At 37.9% G+C, this 19,728-nt stretch overlaps 1 protein-coding gene across 4 annotated transcripts in view; it reads left to right on the top strand.

Moving 5' to 3' along the window:
- LOC109113851 (calsyntenin-1-like) overlaps positions 1-19,728 on the top strand; it is a 36,031-nt gene continuing 16,303 nt past the window's right edge. Inside the window, exons 1-4 of one of the 4 annotated variants that reach the window (XM_042713357.1) lie at positions 1-344; positions 13,693-13,815; positions 17,727-17,756; positions 19,143-19,338. In XM_042713357.1, coding sequence (XP_042569291.1) covers positions 263-344; positions 13,693-13,815; positions 17,727-17,756; positions 19,143-19,338 — 431 coding nt within the window. In that variant the 5' untranslated portion in view covers positions 1-262. The remainder of the gene's footprint in view (positions 345-13,692; positions 13,816-17,726; positions 17,757-19,142; positions 19,339-19,728) is intronic. The other 3 variants (XM_042713354.1, XM_042713358.1, XM_042713356.1) reach the window with 3 other exon arrangements.

The raw sequence follows: 19,728 nt of genomic DNA, 5'->3' as shown, positions 1-19,728 counted from the left end.
TCCCACTATACCAGTCGTGACGTCAGCCCGTCACCGCTCCCGTTGGATGCATCCGCGGAGCGGCGAGAGAGAGACTGAACGGTGATTGAGAGAGAAGAGAGCTGAACGGCGGTGGCGGCAGCCATCTTAAAACTACCGCACTAATCTGAGATATACATCTTCTGGATATTTTTGCAACACTGAGCTTAATCAGATTTTACCGGGCGAGAGGAGACAGAATAAGAGTGTTTCAATCTTTTGCTGTTTTTACTACGAAGACAGGATGCGGGTCCGCGGGGTGAAACCTTTCGCTTCTGCAGTCGGTTTGCTTTTCGGACTATTATGCGCGGTGGAGGCAGCCAAAGGTAAGATTCAAGACCTAGTTTTATTTATAATGAAAATATATCATTATATGTAAATGTTTATTTTGTCCGGTATGCGAAGATATTAATACAATTTTACAAATATATATATATTATTAATATTCCCGTAAGTATCCTCGGTTCAGGTTTCTAGACAGTGATCTGAAATAATCGCTTAATCTCAGTGTGTGGATGTTGCGTCCAGCAGTCTCGCGCGCGCCGCACATCGCAGTTTATTAAAAACCAACCTCTGCTATTAATTTCCCGTCTCATACTGAAAAGATATCATGAAATAATTGCCGTGGCCTGTCAGCTGGGAAATGTCCACGCTCCTTTACGGTTCCGCCTCACTTGACAGCTATGTTTGAGTGTCAATTCTTTAACACGAGAGTCTTCTGTGCCAACACCCAGCGGCCGAGACTTCAGCCTGCAGCTCTCTGTACATCAGTAACGTACAGTGCTTGGAAATCAAACCTGTGCGCTTGATTTCTACTCCATTCTCAAAGGCAGCGTGGGACGTTTTATACGATAACTAAGTTGTTTGTATTGGTATAAATAGCGATAAAATGATCCGCATTGCAGATCCTCTTCTGTGGAATACTATGTCTGGGTTTAAAAATTCATCTTAGAAATGGCTCACGCGCAGCTAAATATGACTGAAGGACATCGCTGCAGGTGCACGCGCAGACAGCACACACACATACACGGCTAGATGTGCCAAACATTTGCTTGTGAAACGCTGCCTTTCCAGAAATATCCTGCCGTGCAGTTACCTTGTTCATTATTCTTAAAGGTACAAGTGTGAATTACTCTGACGTTAAACCTTAGTATGTGGATGCTATTAAAGAAATTGAGCAGTTAACAAACATTTACATTGTTTGTTTGTTTACATGGGTCAGTGACGTCTTTTTGTTGTCTAATTATTCTATAGCCTATCATAGACAAAAATATATATATTTTTTTTAAAAGTCATTTTGAAATTTTTTGAGAGGTCAGAAATTCAAAAGTTATGTAGGTTGAGAGTTTAAGGTGCAAGTAAAAAAAACAAAAACTAGATGGTTACACCACTTGACATTTTTGGAGTCATTAGGTGAATTTGTTTGTAGAAAATAGAACCAAAAAATGAAACATGATTTCTAAGGTCTTGTCACATTTAAAAGCAGGATTTTTAAAATATTGCTCCTTTTTTTGGACACCACATCCTTGTTTGTATTTGACCCACATACAAATCAAATTTTGGATATCATCATTCGTTAATAGGGGTGCTAATAATTGTCAGTCATTATGTTGTTGCCATGTGACTGTGAGGCAACTGGGAATGCATGGCCTGAGGCCACAATTCATGGGTTGAGACTTAATTTATAACTTTGTATGTATGTGACCATCTTGACTCATGTAACCTTTTTAATAGTTTAATCTGTGGTTTTCAGATATTTTACAGTTACATCAAGTAATGAACCAACATCACTTGTTGTTCTTGAAATCAAACATTGAATGCATTAGTATTACCTTGACCTTCATAGGCAGAGCAATAGGAAAAATGATTAACATGAGATTAGCTGAATAGAAAAATTATGCAAATTCATAAACAACAACAAAAGTGTGGTTTACCACACACTGGAACAAATATTGCATTTGTATTATCCATACCAGGGACTAATTACTCTGCATTTAAATACCATTGAGTTTGATTCGATGTAGAGGCATTGATGTAAACAACAAATCATATAAGACATTTTCTTCTCTCTCTCTCTCGCTCTCTCTCTCTCTTTAAATGAATAAGCATATTCATACACAACTCTGAAAAGAATAGACCTCCAATCCATTTTTGGGTTGCACGCCACCAGTTAAGAACCATTGGTATAGGTTTCCTTGCTTTACCAAAAATGTCTTCAGTCTGGTGTGTTTTGTAAGTTTGGAGCCAAATTGCAATCATTTTGTGCAGTCCCTAACCATTTTATGCCTTGTTAGGATTGTGATTACCATACTAAAGTACTCTTTGGATCTGTGGATTTTGCTAGTTTTTCATCACTGGAAAATTGAGATTGCTTTACAGCCAAAAAATGTGTCACTATTTAGAGTAGCACTTGAGATTTGTCTAAAATTCACAGACGAGCAAAGTCCTCCATTTTCTCTCTTTTACAGAGTCTGTGTATTCACAAATTGAAATGTCCACATCCACAAATTATAACCATGTCTCACTCATTGTTTATTAGCCTTGGATAACTTTATTATCCTTGATGCATTTGACAGGGTCTCTTTTGAGTTCGACTAGCTTTGTTTAAACACACCTGCTCCCTTCCCTGCTGTTATCAGTTGAGTGAAAACCCTGAATGTGATCACCCCAAACGATCACGACACGCATAGGGATCTCTAAAGTAATATTGCATTTGTTTAGTGGATATTTTACGGTTTAGTTATAAAGGCTGCCATATTTTCTGTTTCTGAAGAATGGTGTGAGGTTAATTAATGCATTAATTCAAGTTGTGGAGTTACTCACAAAGGAGTTACTTAGTTATCAGATTATATCAGAGAAGCAGTTACCAGAGTATATCAGAGAAGCTAACTTTCCCCTGCAGCTGTAACAGTCTATAATTTGGCTTCTAGTGACAGATGGATGTTCGTTTGATACAAACTTTGATACATTTATCTGGTTAGACTTGCTCAAAATTTCTCATGTTAAGAAAAAATGAGATGAATATTCATTTCATAGCTTCTTGTAAATCCCTTAACAGTTCACAGCATTTCAGATTGGAGAAGGTTTTGTATAAACAGCTGCTCTGTTCGACTCCTGTGGCCCCCGGTCAAATGTTTTGCCTGTTTCAGCAAACTGAATCCTGTAGCAGAATGTCTTAACTTACAGATGGCTTGATGGATAATCTCTCGGGATTCTTCCCATAGGAGCTAAAACACTTTTGATGTGTTGGTTTTGCAGATAGCTAGACGTCTATTAGGATCTCTCTGCTTCAATGTAGGGCCCATTAATTCTGGGAACAGTGGGAAGAGAATATATAAAGCATAGAGGATGGATAAAATAAGCTGAGCAGACTTTCTCTCAGGAGGAGGTATTGGACTCATTATTCCTCATGGTGAAGCAGGGACTGTTGTTGATGCACACTGCTCGAACTTAATTACTTTTAAGCTTTTAGTGTTTATTTGAAGTGTTTTGAAAGCATTTGGCTCATTCATTTATGAATTTATTATGTTTTCTAATGGAAACATTGTTGTTTTTTGGGCATTTTAGTTTCTCTTCCGTGTCTGTTGCCCTGTGAATTGCAATTGTTTAATATGTGTCATATGTTGTGCTGTTTATTCATGGAATTTGTACTCTGGGAAACAAAGGGTCTCTTGGCCGAGCGCTCAGAGCCGCGTGCCGCAATAAGCACGTCACAATGTGCCCACTGTTAGACGCAATAATGTATCTTGAATTCCAAGGACTTTGTAAGCATAACAGATAACAATGCATTGCTCATCTGTTTTTTTTAAATTGCTGCATTTTCATTTTCACTTTTAGTGCAGCCAGTGTGGCAGAAATATCTTCAGACAATCAGCCCTTAGTCATAGTGGTGGCTGGGCAGTCAGTGATAATTTCATTGGCCCCTTTGCGAGCTGAATTGAGTCAGTGATCTGTCAAGAATAGTTCATTATGTACTGAATATTAGCTCTGTTTCTTTGACTCGTATGGTAGCCGCTTGACTGCTATTGCTGATCTTTGTAAAACAACATTGTGTGTTTGAAGTATACAAGCCAAATTGCGTGTTTTTATATTGTATTGGAAGATCTTTTTCTGTGCTATGGTAAGTACTGGGTAAGGATGTGCTAAACAGCGTATTACAAAATCAGTTAGAAGGTTAGTTGTTTGAATGAATAGTTCTTTGAACTTATCGGCCTGTAAATTGGATTGAAAGTCTGTACATTTCAAAATCATCTGTCCTCAATTAGATTTGTTTCTTAGAGGAGATGTTAACTTAAAGTGCAAAGTATACATCATTTAAAAAAAAAATAATAATAATTTGTTGAATTTTAATAATACGCTACCATTCAAAGGTCTGGGATCTCTCATGCTCAACAGTGCTGCATTTTATTTGATTAAAATGCAGCATTGTGCATTGTTATTTTAATATTTAAAAATGCAATTTATGTCTGTAAGTAAACTTTTTTTTTTTTATGGAGACCGTGATTTATTTATTTAAAAACAAGTTCTTTTGACAACTATTTAACCATTGTAACTGGATGAAAAGCTTACTACTGATGCTCAGTATGACCAGCGGATTATATCCTCAGCTGTTTATGGATACTATTCAATCAACATAGATGCAAACCCCTCACCTTTTGGTGAAAACTCACCATTTTGAGATCAAAATAGGTCACCTACGAGATTCATGTAGATCTGATGAGAAAGTGTTTTTTGGGGTGGGGAGGGGGGTATCGTTGTTCAGGTTGATCGTGTTTTTTTTTCCTTTGAAGGTTTAAAGATAAATCTTTTTCTTGATGACTCAGGAAGAAACCGAACAAAAGAATAAAGAGCATTCTTCAGTGCCCTAAAACCGATACCTTAATGTAGACCCTATTGAAGCCTATTTGGACAGTAACCCTACCCATAATATCATTACATGCTTACATTTCAGGTCAACGCAGTCCACATGCTGAGTGCTCTGAAGAGAGCTCATCCATTCAGTGTCTGTCATGGTTTGTGCTCTTTGTTTAGCCTGATAAATGTGGCCCTCTGCTTCATGGCGTCAGCACCACAGCTCCATGGGAACAGGTAACCAGAGAGTAGGTGTTACCTGTGGATAGAGGTCTGTGCAGCCCAGCCTCTAGAGACATGAAAAGTAGCTCTGTGTTCTATAGCGACGGCTCACTTTCACTCTCACTGGGCCTTTGTGCACTCCATACTGAGCTGTGATTGAGCACCATTCACACGCCCTGCCCCCACCCTCCCCGAAAACGCCTGGGCCTTGTTGTGCTGTTACGACTGCTCCGGTGGACAAACAGATACTTCCTTGAGTACACACTGACCCCCTGTTTTGGTTTGGCTATGAACACTTCCAACTGGGAGATATATTGGGCAGTAGAGCCCGGAGATTTCCCTTATGAGCCTTAAACCTCAATGAACAATCAATTCCCTGACTGATGAGGCCTGTGTTAACAGGTAGTGCCATTTTTTTAATTTGTGTGCAAACATTTAAGTGTGGCTGTAATTTTAGACCAACTTAAAATTTGTTTAAGTCCAGGTACCAATGAAATTCATGTAGTAAAAGTTATTAGGTGCTTCATTCTCCCTTCAGAAAATCACAATGTTGATGCTTATGAATATTTTTGGGTGAATCATTATGATAGATGTTGTTTCAGTCATTGAGTGATTTGTATCCTAGCAGGCCATTGTACTGACATCTTATGATGGCCCATTGTCCTGCATTATTCACACAAGAATGGGGTCTGCTCAGCAAAGACGTCAAATCAAGCCAACGAATTTCAGATGATGCTTCAAAAGGACGCTGTTTTAAAGTCTCCTTCAGAAGTAACTGCAAATCCATCAGGTGTGAAATCCAATCCATTTTCAAGTCTGCTGAGGTGTCGATCAGTAGTTATCTTTTACTACCACCGATAGATCTTGAATTGTGAAGCAGCTGTGTGCTCTGTGAGAACTCGCAGCTCGCTCGCTCTCGAGGTGAGAACGGAGGCGTCTCTGGTGATAATTGACAAAGGCTGCGGTAGATCGCACTCTGGGTGTGATCACTGTCATGAAAAGGTTTCTAGGCCATACTGACCGGAAATAGCCACCCTTCGTTAAACCATTTAAACATGCCGTGTGCGTACAGGACACTGGAGGAATCTAGGGCTGGGCGATGTATTGATGATATATCGATTTTTATTTTTATAAATGATATGGTGCAAGGCAATAGCCTACCGTTTTATCGGTATATGAGCACATCTGAATAATAAAGTGGAAGACAATGGGAGCTGCTGCAGGGAAACTACATAATCCAATTTGTCCTAAACATGAGACAAGCTTATATTAAGAGCTTTAAAAAATTTGATAAGATACACTCAACACACATAGTTTAAAGCTGCTTGCCCTGTCAGATGCTCTGACGGATACATGTGCTGCTGACAGAGACACTGCTTGCGCTGTTTAATGTCTGAGACGTGCTGTTTTCCTCGGTGCATAACTTACATTTCACAGGTATATTCTCCATCTGTAAATGTTAGAAAGTCTGCTGTTAGGAGTGGTTGAGCCTTCTGCATGCATTGCAAGTCTCTGCTAAACTTCTCAGACTTCATTGAACGAGCGTCGCCACATGTGTGCACCAAACAGACAGAGCGCAATGAAATAGGAGTGCAAGAATTCTTACTAAAATATACAGTTTGCTGAAATATTTGTAGTTGGAAAATAATTTTAAACCTACAAGTAAGTGTATTTTTATAACAGTAACTGTAAAGTGACTATTATGGGGTAATCAACATAGCCAAACACAATTAGTCTGTGCTTTTGTTTTTATTTATTTTCATATTAAGTTTAGTGAATTTAACTTATGCATTAGACACATTATTTTTGTTTTTAGATTATAATGTTAGAATGTAATGTGATTTTAACCCTTTTTTGTACATATATATGTATATAGCCTACATGGTTACATTCATATTTTTTTCATAGCATTTAATATGTATTGTTTTGTTGGACAACATTGGGCAGGATATCGCAATTCAGCCAAAATATACGGAGATATTATTTTTTTGCCCAAATCACCCAGACCTAAAGGAAGCCCTGTGAAGATCTTTCAGATAAAGAAAAAAAGCATTTTAGATGTTATTTTAGGTATTTATGTGATTTTGTTTCCCAGTTCCCATATATATAAGTGTTCAGGCTGTTCTGTCTTTACAGATCTAGAGGGATTCTAGCAGATGGATGAACAAGCATGGCTGACACTATAACCTTTGGCCTCCCCTCATCAATCAAATCATAATGCAACAAACACGCATTCACACTCTGCTATTGTTTTGGAGGTCTGCCAGTTTAATGCAGATCTCCAAAAATATCACTCAGTCTCGCTCACCATTTTAAGATGCCCATTCACCAGCGCGTCCCCAACCCCCCCCAAATAATGGTCAAAATTAGGCTGAACAAAGTATGTTGCTTAATTGCTTTATGCTCGACTGCAGTAGAAACAATTTCTCTTGGTTTACTGAGCCAACAGCTAATTCATTGCTTCTGTTTGCCATTAATGAAGACTGTTGTTAGCCCTGTAGAGTACGAGTGAAGAACTGCAGGAAAAAGTCTTGATGGTATCCTTTGGAGTGCCACCACCCAACGAGTGATATTCTCAATCTTCCACAAAATCTGTAGAATAAAATTTTAGCAACTGCAATGGAAGATTTATAGGCCTGTCTTCAATCAATGATATCATTGTAAGCAATATTTTTTTAAAGCCACTGTTTGTAATGTTTATTATATGCGTTCATCATTTAAAATAATGTCTTTGAATTATGTACATTTGAAGAGATTTCTTGACAAATATTGATAAAAGCAATTTATGAGAATTAATGTGTTTGCCAGTTGTAATTTGATATATTTTTAATTCAAATAACATATTTTTATACTTAAATACATTTACCTGCAGTATTTTTTTTAAATGTACACTTCCTTTAAAAATGTGAAAAAAAAATGTGTGTACAATAATTCAGGCTTCCCTTTCTTTTTCCAGAAAAGTGAGAAATGAGAATGATCTACTGTGACCATAATTTAGCGGTGTGTACTTACAACCGCCTTATTGTAAACTTTTGACTCGAGCATATGTGATACACCACAGCACTTTGTAAAGTTGTACAAGTCTGTGACCTTGTAAGTGAATGAAACAGGAGCATCTCATTATGGGATTAGGTGTCAGTGGGTTTACATGCTGGCTAACAGGATTTCTTGCCAGGCATAGCACAATAGTGCCTGACCCAGACCCCCCCATCTGTGCTCGGCGCATGCTGTCTGACCAGAGCCCCTGCAGTAATATTTGTCATCGATCAGATGACGTAGCAATAGCTTCCTATCCAGTCACGGTGATGCAATCTGACTGGATGGCTGTGCTGGATAAAGCATGTAAAAGACTGTGACTAGGCGATGCTCTGCTTGCCAACTCCAATATGTAATGTGTTTGGATAAAAAGCCGCTGGCTTGTTCCGGATGCCTCTGCTTTAGTATGACAGACAGGGTTTATTTATCCCTTTAGACATGCAAAAAACACACACACACACACACACAAACACACACACACACACACACACACACACACACACACACACACACACACACACACACACACACACACACACACACACACACACACACACACACACACACAGGACCCGGTTAGTCTGATGTTCTTTAGTATTTGTCTCAGATCTCCTAATCTTGGGTGCTGCTGGGATGGTGAGGCAGTTTCAGGCCAACTGTGTTTCTTCACTCGGCTGCATCATTAGCCACTAATTTGTGCCTGCTAGCATTCAAAAGATTTGATTACGGCTAAATGGCTTAATTTGCGGATATTATCCAAATTACTGTAATCTGGAGAATGGATGGTGGCAAACAGTTTGTGCTTGTCAAATACAAATATTATTGCCTGGAATTGTTAAAAGTAGCTCCTCTCGCTCTATTGACCATGTTCTGTAGATTGGTGAAGGGGGTAATTTATGAGCTAGGATTGTGTTGTCACCCAACGGAATTATAAAACAATTGATATGTAATAATAATAATGTGTGATTTAATATTAACTTTAACATCCAAAAATGAATTTTAACCACTATTATATTATATTATATTATATTATATTATATTACATTACATTACATTACATTACATTACATTACATTATATTATACTACTTTTCTGTTCCAGACTGCTTCAGCCTTCAAAAACCTTCAAATAAATGGCCTTCAGACTGCAAATAAACATATTACTATCCTTTAAGTATGCTGTTGTTGAATCATTTTGAATGAAAACAACTTATTTACTCCACTGTGCTCAAGTGTTAGTATTGTAGTAAGTTACATAACATTGATTTGCATAGCTTTCATGTATAAAACACTCTGCTATATCAACCTCTTCAGACATTAACAAAACTGAGTGCTTTTCAATCTATATATAGTGACCTGTAGCCTTTAAGCACTTGTCACGACACTCTATTTGACTGCTGTCATTATGAAATCATATTTTTAGTGTGTTGATCTCAATTTTAGTCTATTTATCAAACAATTCTATCTGTTACTTTTGTCGCAACAGTTGCATTGTGTTGCTGCCGTGCAAGGATCTAAAGTGTTTCTATGCAAAATGCATGTAAAAACAGCCAACTGGCCGCCTGCCGTCCCAAACGCTTGCCTTGTGCCAAAGCTGCAGGGCGGTCAGAAATTATATCAACCACATCAGAGCTCCTTCAGTAATCAGATTCATTCTCCGCCAGCCTGGTAACCTTCCGCTTTGATACCCGCTCGTTTAGTTTATAATGATGCACACCAGACATCAGTGTGGGCTTTTCAAACATAAGCTGTTTTTAATGGTTCATTAAGGGCTTGAAGGAAGTTTAAAGAAGAAAATAATTGCTGTTTGATTGGTAAATGTGTTTTGGTGAGTGATATGTGTTCCATATGTTATATGAGTGTGTGTGGGAGTGTGGCCAGTGTTCAGCAGGTGTTTGGCTGCAGTGTTTAGTGGTTTTCTCTAGCTGGGATCACTGCCATGGCTGAAAGCTCTCCAAGAGGTCTCAAGGACCCTTATTGAGATGTACCAAAACATTTCCAAATAAAGACTCATTCATTAAATTGTTGTCCATAGAGCATCTTTATAATTCACACCTTGTTTGTGAACAGGTTCTTAGTGATTAGTATTTCTTTTCATGTTAATATGCGACGATAAACGTGTTATTAGTATCATTGTTCTACAGCAGAAGGGTTTGGGAGTACAAACAGATTTTTGTCGATGTAAATCCAGCTTAACCTCAAGTGTTTAACCACTTGGCTACAAATGTCCCTCGTTGTTGCTTTGATTTATTTTCTAAGGCATTCTCAAATAGTGTAGCTTTTATAAGTGGCCGTACTGAGGAGCCCAAGCCATTGTCTAGGCACCACAATAAAATAAGGTGTGTTTCTATTCAATTTGCGAATTAAATTATCAAAAAAAATGGTTGTGAATAAAGTTGCATTTCAAAATTACTCTACTGTTCAAAAGGTTTGGGGTCAGTAAGATGTTTTTGAATGAAGTCTCTTATGGTCACCAAACCAGAATTTACTTGTTCAAAAATGCACTAAAACAGTGATTGAAATTTTATTGCAAATTAAAATAACTGTTTTCCATTGTGATGCATTTTGAAATGTAATATATTTATTCACTTATTACTGAATTTAGTATTAGTGTCGCATGATCCTTCAGAAATCATTTTAATATGCTGATTTGGTGCTCAAGAAATATTTCTTATTATTATCAAGGTTGAAAACAGCTTATAATATTTTTGTGATTCTTCAGTATTCTTTGATAAATATAATGTTCCAAAGAACATCATTTTGAATGCTGGTTTATGGAAAATTAGCTGTTGAGACTTCAACATCCTAGTATCCTAGTAACCATCCTTATCTCCATGGCAGCACTCTAGTAACATTCTAGAACACTTTAGCATCTTGGCGTTTAGTTTTGCATGGGCAACAACCATACTCAGTTTCTTCCATTTCTAATTAGTTAAATTGATACTTATCCTTGGTTTAAAATAGCTTTTAAAAATAGCTTTTAATTTTTCCCTAAAGTGTTCATCTTTAGGAAATCACATTTAATTCACATTTTGGGGGTATACAATCTAGGCTATGTTCTGGTCTTGTTCTCATTATTAGTAGCATTATGCCCCAACTTGCCCTTTCAGCATGTGACTTACCTCAGCTCTTAAGGTTTTATAAACCTTGGATTTTAAAGCAGATTATCAGGGTAGTCTGGTCTGACAATCTGTCCACAGAAAAACAGCAGCAGCAGCACCCTTAGGTCACATGAACCCACTTCACTAAGACGATTTATGAGCCAGATCACAAATTTCACAGACAATACCAAGTCTCTCGTTGTATGGATACAGCATTAGAATCATGCTTTGTGTAGCATTGATAGACATGTACAAATGTCAGTTCCTGAACCATGCACAGTTTTAAATCACAAATGTATTGCAGCTGAAAATCAACAGGGTAGAGAAACATGAAAATGAAGTGACAGTTCTGTCAAGCATACAGTTTTTCAGAAGGTGTGAAATTGGATCTGGCGTGTAATATGAATGGAGGTGAGCATTATGGTGTTATTGCTGTGGCGGTTATATCCGTCAATTAGTGTCAGTGATCAGGCTTCTGCCTGCAGGTTGAGTCGTAAGACATCAATGCATAGGAACCACGCTGAAGCCAATAAATCATCTGCATATGCTCCAGCTGCTGCACACGGCGCAGATATTTTCAGACAGCAATTTTCTGAACAGTAAAAGGCATGGGAGCTGTTAGCACAGCGGATGTTGAAGAATTGTCATGCACAAGAGTCATAATTTAGTTTTTATATGTTTAGCTTGAGTGAAGATATTTTTTCAGTCAATGTGTATTTTCTGATTTATTCATTTTGCAGTAGGGTTGGGCTGATAGACGATGCCATCATGTTGAGCCGGCATCGTGATTCCCTCACTGATGAGATATCTAGTGGAAAATTTATGTTTTTAATGATTTCATTGTTTTCAATGTTTTGGCAGATGGCCATCAAGCTTTTGCGTAGCAATTATCTGCAAGCTGTGGCATCGACATAAATAAAACAGTAACAAAAACTTCATTGAATTAAATTTTATTTAATTTGTTTATAAAACATTCATCACCGAAATGCCGGGAAAAAACAAATACACTTGCACAACTATGTTGCTGCCCCAGGGAAACAAACTGCATCCACTGATCCCTTGACTTTGGGCTCTTTAGGAAGCTGAACAAGGTTATCGTTCCCTCACATCCAAAAGCACACTTCTTTGGTGATTTGTTGGTTTCGTGGTCTAAAAACATAATGACAAATCCTTCTCGAGCAAGTCCTGTCCTCTGCCGATGACTTCCGTAACCCGAATGAAGCACACTGAAGGTGTTCTCTTGCTCTCGCTCGGGTTGATGTGTGCGCGTGCTCTTCCTGGAGAAGTCCCATACAAGGAATTTCGCCCTTTATGACATCATACAGGGCCATAATTGAAAAAAAACTTTCCGAAGCTTATATTTGGCACAGAAATACCCTCATACGTCCAACTAGTTTTTTTAAACTTTGGCCATGTTTTGCTTGAGAATCCAACTCTTTAACAGTGTAAAGAAGTCAGAATGCATGAAACAGCATTAGACACCCTCTTTAACATTTTTATTATGTAATGTATACATTTACTCTAATTCTGTACTTCGGTACTGCTAATAATGTTAGATCCTTTAGATAATAATGTTTCTCATCATTTTCTTAATCTCTTAATGTAATAAATGTATAAATATACTCTAATTCTGTACTTTGGGACTGCTAAGACCATGAAAAATAAGCAATATACAAAGTAAATAGAATTATAGTGAATATACACTAGTGAACATGTATTGCATTATAGCTGCATTATAGCTCATACTAAATGTTGTATTGGAATTCTGTATTGTTCAGATAGTATCCAATAACTATCGGTTTATAATTATGGTTAAGGCACAGCTAAGTGCTCGCTGAAGAGCTATGTCTTTTAGCTTGTTTGTTAACAGCTGATTCAGTCAGACAGCCATGTGGATGGACCCTGCTGTTGATGACATCAGTCTGCTGAGCTCATTTTGTTTCCCTGTGGCCTACTGCTTCCTGCCACTGTCTCGCTGTCAGGTCCGCACACAATGAGATCAGCACTTGCAGGAGTATCCCCTTTCACCCAACAACTGCTGATGTACTCACATTTCTGGTATAGGCACTGATTAGCCATTGAAGAGAGCAATCTGCCCTTCACATCAACCCCTGCGTCCGGACAGTGCAGTTACTGCAGTGTTTCTGCAGTCTGAAGCTAAAGCACATTGTATCTGTCCTCTCTGCTTTCAGAGCTCTGAGCCTCCAGTCAACACTAATGAGCTGCTGAGCTTCTGCCTGCTCTCAGCACCAAACAAACTGCGGTGGAAAATGCCACTGCGCACTACTTCTGCGTTATGTCAGTGTGTGATTTTGTGCTCTGGCTTTAAGCTGGCGTACAGTTGTGCTGAAACATAGTGCATCCTCACAGAAACCAAAATAATTGGTTGTTGTCTGGGCTTGGTTTTATTCAGCAATAAAATAAATTTCTATTTTCCTGTTTTTTGTTTTTTCCCCTGCCAACAGTTAATAAGCACAAGCCATGGATTGAGACCACGTATCATGGTATTGTAACGGAAAATGACGACAAAGTTCTCCTGGACCCTCCGCTGATAGCCTTGGATAAAGATGCCCCGTTACGCTATGCAGGTAAGATCTTCCATCTTCTGGTCTCAGATGAGGCTGTCAGCCATTTTGCTTCCTCATGCTTTCCAAACCATAAAGAGATAGTACACCTAATAATGAAAGTTCTGTCATCATTTCTTCCATAAAAAGGATTTTCTTTTCTAGGTGTGCTTTTCTGTGTAATGAAAATGTATGGGAACTGGGGCTGTCAAGCTCCCAAATAGCAATAAAGCACCATAAAAGTGTCATAAAAGCAGTTCATATGGTTTGAGCATTATATTCAAAGACTTTATAAGCCAAACAATAGCTTTGTGGGACAATCAGAAAAATTTCAGACATTATTTGTTGAAAATTTCCCCTTTGCTATTTTATTTCAGCATGTTGCCAATGCAACTTTCCTCATTTTATAAGCCTAATAAAAACAATAGACAAATAAAAAAATACTAAAAATTACAAAAACACAACATAATTACTAAAATTAAAAGTAGATTTTTTTTGACATTATTCATTTAAAAAACTCCAATGGTTCTTGTTTGTCATGTGAGCAAACATGATGCATCAATATGATGCTTTTAACTGTTTCTTTCTTTTATTTATTTATTTTTTTGTCATATTGGACTTTGACAGCCTCAGTGCCCATTCACTTACAATACACGAAAACAAGTAAGCAGGAGAATCTTTAAAAATCCACTGCTTACACAGAAGTCTTCATACAACTTTGAAACAAAATGAGGGAGACTAATGACAGAATTTAAATTTTTATCATAAGAAGTGTGTTGCAGTGAGGACCGTGCAGTATATGCACCCGATTTGTGTCCAGTTATTAAAGCTGTCAAATGAGGGTGTATTGATGTTATTCATGAAATGATGTTATTCATGTTTTCATAGAAAAGTCAGCAGAAGTTTTCTAAAGGTAACTTATTTTGAATAATTAGTCCACTAGGAACCATATTTAAAGTCTTTTGTGAGTTTGTTTTGAATCATTTTTCTCTTGCTCTGGACTCATGGTTCTTTAGTTTGATAATGTACTGATGACATGACTAAGCTTTCCTACTTCCATTTTGTCAATTATCCTTGGTAAACTGTATTAAACCTTAACATAGCTCTATAACAAACCATAATTTCATTTTGAATAAAATACCTAATATCTTCAGCTTGCTGTTGAACTTGTTATAATGTACTGATCTGATTGGTGAAGTCAGCTCTTGTTGATAATTAGGTTTGTAGATATTTTTGCAGTCTCTAATACTCTAGGTTAATGGGGCTGTTTGTTTCTCCATGTACTGCTTTAAGCTTCTTGAGTTTATACCTTGTGTCCCTAGACATTTAGCAGTAAATGTAGCACTAAACTGAATTTCTAAAACGCTGGGTTCCACTGATCCCTACAAAATCCTGCTGCGAGCTATGATGGATGTTGGTGGTGTGCTTTTCCCTTATCCACATATTGGATATAATACGTTTGAAAATCCAATTGAGGCATTTTTAAGCATGTTGGAGTATTAAGCTCATATTTAATTAGTACAGATGAAGATAGGCAGTCTATAAACCTTTCATTTTATAAATTTGCCCCTTCATTCGCCAGTAAGATAGTCGACGAACTTCTGGAGCTCTTCTGATATCAAGATCAATGACATTTCTTCTTACTCTGCTCGTTTCCTGTGAGAGGGAATGTGCAGCCCTAGCATTGGCTCTGGCCATTGTTAATCACTTAGAGATTTACTTTGACCTTGTTTCAAATCTCTTTATGCAGTGGTCCATTGTCAACGCACTCCCTCCGTTCTCATGATTTTAGTTCCAGTCCTTGTTATTCTCCTGGTGCACCCTGAATATGGGACACTGCTATGAATTATAGTTGCAAACATTTGGGAGAAAGATGGGTCCACACGCACTAATGTGGTTTACCTTGAGTTATTTGTATAAGTATCAAAGCACTTAGGTAATTTTTCACTGATAATCTTCCCCTCAAGCCGCAGCCCCTCATAAATATATAATTCCTCCAATAGTTCATAAGCAATCATTTCAGTAAGCTTTCTTTGTGTGAGCCAGCAGTGAGAGTGCAGACATTTGGCACACTGATTATATTAACAAGCTTTCTTAAATTCACTTTGAAGTGTCACATGGCTGTGTGGGTGACTGCCGCATTCTTAGCATCTCTGGTGCCATGCAGACTAACTCACTTTACTCTGATCAGGGAACTGGTGTGCCATTTACATTCATTTAAACCAGACCATGTTGCTAAAGCTAACCCGAGAATTGTTGAGGTACACAAGCATCCAAGTAGCTTTTCATTAATGTCAGAAATGTACTTATTGTATTGTTTTTTGGGGAAAAAAAATCATTTTAATTATTTAAATGTGTGTGTTGTTTTTTGGGGTAAAAAAGTATTTTTGTTTATTTAAATGTGTTTTGTATATATTTATTGTATATTATATATATACATATATATAATTCATAGAAAAGGCATTTTTGTTCCCAAAATTTGAAATCTCTATGGATTTACTTATTTGAACCTTTAGATTTATTTTAGTGTATATGAGAAGTTGCAGGCAGACATGCAGCAGCATCATGATCGATGTTCTACTGGCCTTTTATAAACCAGCTCCAAGCATCGATTTCCACTGCAGACATGATGTACTCTATAGAGAGCTCTTACATTCCTATCAGTTCCTATCGGACTATTCAGTGCCAGCTCGTTGTCAATTTCAGTATTTCCTCTGACTCATTGTGAGCAAGTCCTTAAGTTTTTCAGACCTCTAAAACTTAAATGCATAGGCAGTAATGAAGCAGCAAATCAAATAAACAATTAAGTCCCTCCGCTAGTCTTTTTTTTTCTCTCACTTCTCTGCTATTGTTACATCTTCATCGATTCCTCTGTGCAATATAGCAGTCTGAGGGAACGAATCAATATTCATTGTGTTTTGCCTGATGGGAAATGGAGGGTTATTGGAGTTGGCACTTGCCATGCAGGCTGAAGCGCCAGTCTGGGTTTTAGGGGAAGTGTGGGGATGTACAGTCATTAAAGCTCAAGAATGCACTGATGAGGCACAAAGCTTCCACCGCATGACTTGCTCTGAACAGCAGATCCTAATGGAAAATCCATCTCTAATTGTGATGGTAAAAACAGGGTGGACAGGTCCACCAGCAGAGGCCAAACTGGACCCTTTAGCAGTCAGCCAAGCAGAAGTTTTTTTTTTTTGATATATATAACGTCAGCTAATTTTAGTGCTGATATTATTATAAAAACATTTTTGGCTAACTCTTATTCTTTCACATGGTTGTGCCATTCATTGTTTTAACCTTAAAAGGGACTCTTTGGCAATTTCCTCCAGTGGTCAAGGCTGTTTTTGGTGTTTCTGTGACTGTTAATCTGGACTCATCAAACTGTATTGTTTTATGTTGTATACAGTCATAATAGGGCTCAGAATACCCTCAGAATTAGCATGATGCTACAAATGTTATTGTCTGTGAGATATCGTCTCACATTTGCAGTGCAAAGAGGCTAAAAGTGATGATGCAAATGTACTGATGAATCTGAGTTTTGAATCAATTCACTGAAATGGACAGATCGAACCGATTCATGGACATGAGTCCCAACTTTAATGCCATTTTTTAAAGTTAGAGGCACTATTAAATCATAGCTGTCCCTATGCTCTCATAAAGAGGTTGTGACACACTCTTCAAGAGTCTTAATGGTCAAGTTAAAAGCAGTTTATATATTTAGAGTGTTGTTTAATTTTATATTGCAGCAAAGTGATCATAAATATTCAATATATATTGCCCAACCCTAAGCTCTACCAGTGTGAAAAAGTCAAATGAAGTATTTTGAGTCCTCGGCTGCTTCTGTGTCATCTGTCTTCTCTCTCTTGTCTCTGTGTTTCTGTGCATTTCGTTCTTTCTCTGACTGACCTGGGTTTATCTTTTCTCCCTTCTTGTAGAGAGTTTTGAGGTGACCTTCACCAAAGAAGGTGATGATACTGCCTTGTAACCATTTTATTAACCCACTAACGCAAATACAAAAGAAATCGCCACTTCACACGGAAACTCCTGTCATGCTCTTTTTATTCTCTTCCCAGTTCTTCTTCTTTTTGGTTTTGTTTTCTGTTTTCTCTCACCTTTTGAATTTGTTGGAAACGAAAATTTATCAACTGGATGACAAGTGTGATACGGGGATAACAGAATCTAGAAATATCTATGCATGAGACATCCATTGAAGTTTGCAGATCCTAACAGTACTTCAGCCCCAAAACAGAAAAAAATAAAGGGAAAAAAATGCATGTACACCAGATTCTGTCTTCTGAAAGTTTAGTTTTCAGAGACCTCCTCTTTGTAAAGGGGTTCACTTTTAGCACTACAGATCTTAAATCTGTGAGACTCTGACGCTTCAGAGTTCAGTTCCTGCTCAAAAACCAGATTGCTGAGATTGTTAAATGATGCAAACTCTCTGCTGACCGGTCTGTGGTGTTGGTTTGCTCTCTAGTTCGAGCCTCTTCACCCTCTCCTCCACTAATTTGAAATACACGGCATGGCAACTACTGCTGGTTGATGTGGATGTCTAGCAAATGGATATTTCTAACCCCAGCTCTCATCCAGCCTTTAAGTTTACTGCCTCTGCTCCTTTATGTTGTTTTATTGTTTCATTCTTTCAGTTTTTTAAGGTTTGAGAGAGACAACATTGCACAGGAAGACTTCCTTCATACCAAAATCTAGTTTTAAGGGGGAATTAAACTCCAAATGAGGGTTTTTTGCTTGTTTGTTTGTATATTTGCTTTAATTTGTGAACTTCTGATAGGATGCTGGATCTCTGTCATAAATCCTTCTCATCGCCCCATGATTAACTTAACATTTTAACCTTGCTTTCTTCTTTAAATGTGTTATTTTTAACCAAAAATCTGCATTAAACACCTTAAGTACTTCTTTATATATGTTATGCTATTAAATACAACAGATATCTGTTCATTGGTTCATATCATTTCCTTCCTGTCCTTGTATATTAAGTATTCCTGTGAAATGCCTGTCCACATTCTGGGTTTCTTACTGCATGACTGGATGCAATGTGATCAAATGGCTTGGACCAGACACTCAGTCTCCCTCTTATTAACTCTCCCTTCCACTTCCCCAAATACTCACCCCCATCCCACAGTGCTTCTGGCTTCCTCCACAGACACCTTCACCTCCCGCCTCCCACCTCCCCTCAGTGTTTCAATCCTTTTGGCTGCCAAACCAACTTTGGCTGTTCTTATTTGAGTGTGGCGTGTTATTAGTTTCGTTGTGGGTTTCTTTTATCTCATGAACAGCAGTTGGCGCTTCAACTCATGGGGGGGCTTGACTAAACACGCGTGTGCCGTTTGCAGGGGAGATCTGCGGCTTCAGGATCCACGGGCAGAACGTGCCGTTCGAGGCGGTGGTGTTGGATAAGTCCACTGGCGAGGGCGTGATCCGGGCCAAGGATAAACTGGATTGTGAGCTGCAAAAGGAACATACCTTCACCATCCAGGCCTATGACTGTGGAGAGGGACCTGATGGTGGCAACATGAAGAAATCTCACAAGTGCGTATCTGGTTTGGCAGCTTTTATTGATAAAATAGAGAGTACTGGAAATAATGGTGGGAATGGCACTAGAATGGAGCCAAAATGTTTAGCATAGGCATCCTAGGTGCTTCACTGTGTCAAAATATGATTAAAAGTGCGGAGTTGGTAAGATTTTTGCATATATTTAATCGAAAATGCAACAAATATTGTGAAATATGAGAATCATTTAAAATAACTGTTTTCTATTTTAATTTATTTTGAAATGTAATTTTCAGCAGCCATTACTCCAGTCTTCAGTGTCAAATCATCCTTCAGAAATAATTCTTGCGGGTTTTGTGATTTGGCGCTCAGTAAACATTTTTCTTTTAATTATTATCAATGTTGAAAACAGTTGTGCTGCTTAATAAA

Source organism: Cyprinus carpio, chromosome A23 (genome assembly GCF_018340385.1).
Source record: "Cyprinus carpio isolate SPL01 chromosome A23, ASM1834038v1, whole genome shotgun sequence".
Lineage (NCBI taxonomy): Eukaryota > Metazoa > Chordata > Actinopteri > Cypriniformes > Cyprinidae > Cyprinus > Cyprinus carpio.
The sequence above is the reverse complement of the archived record's forward strand: the minus strand, read 5'-3'. Positions and strand labels throughout refer to the sequence as shown.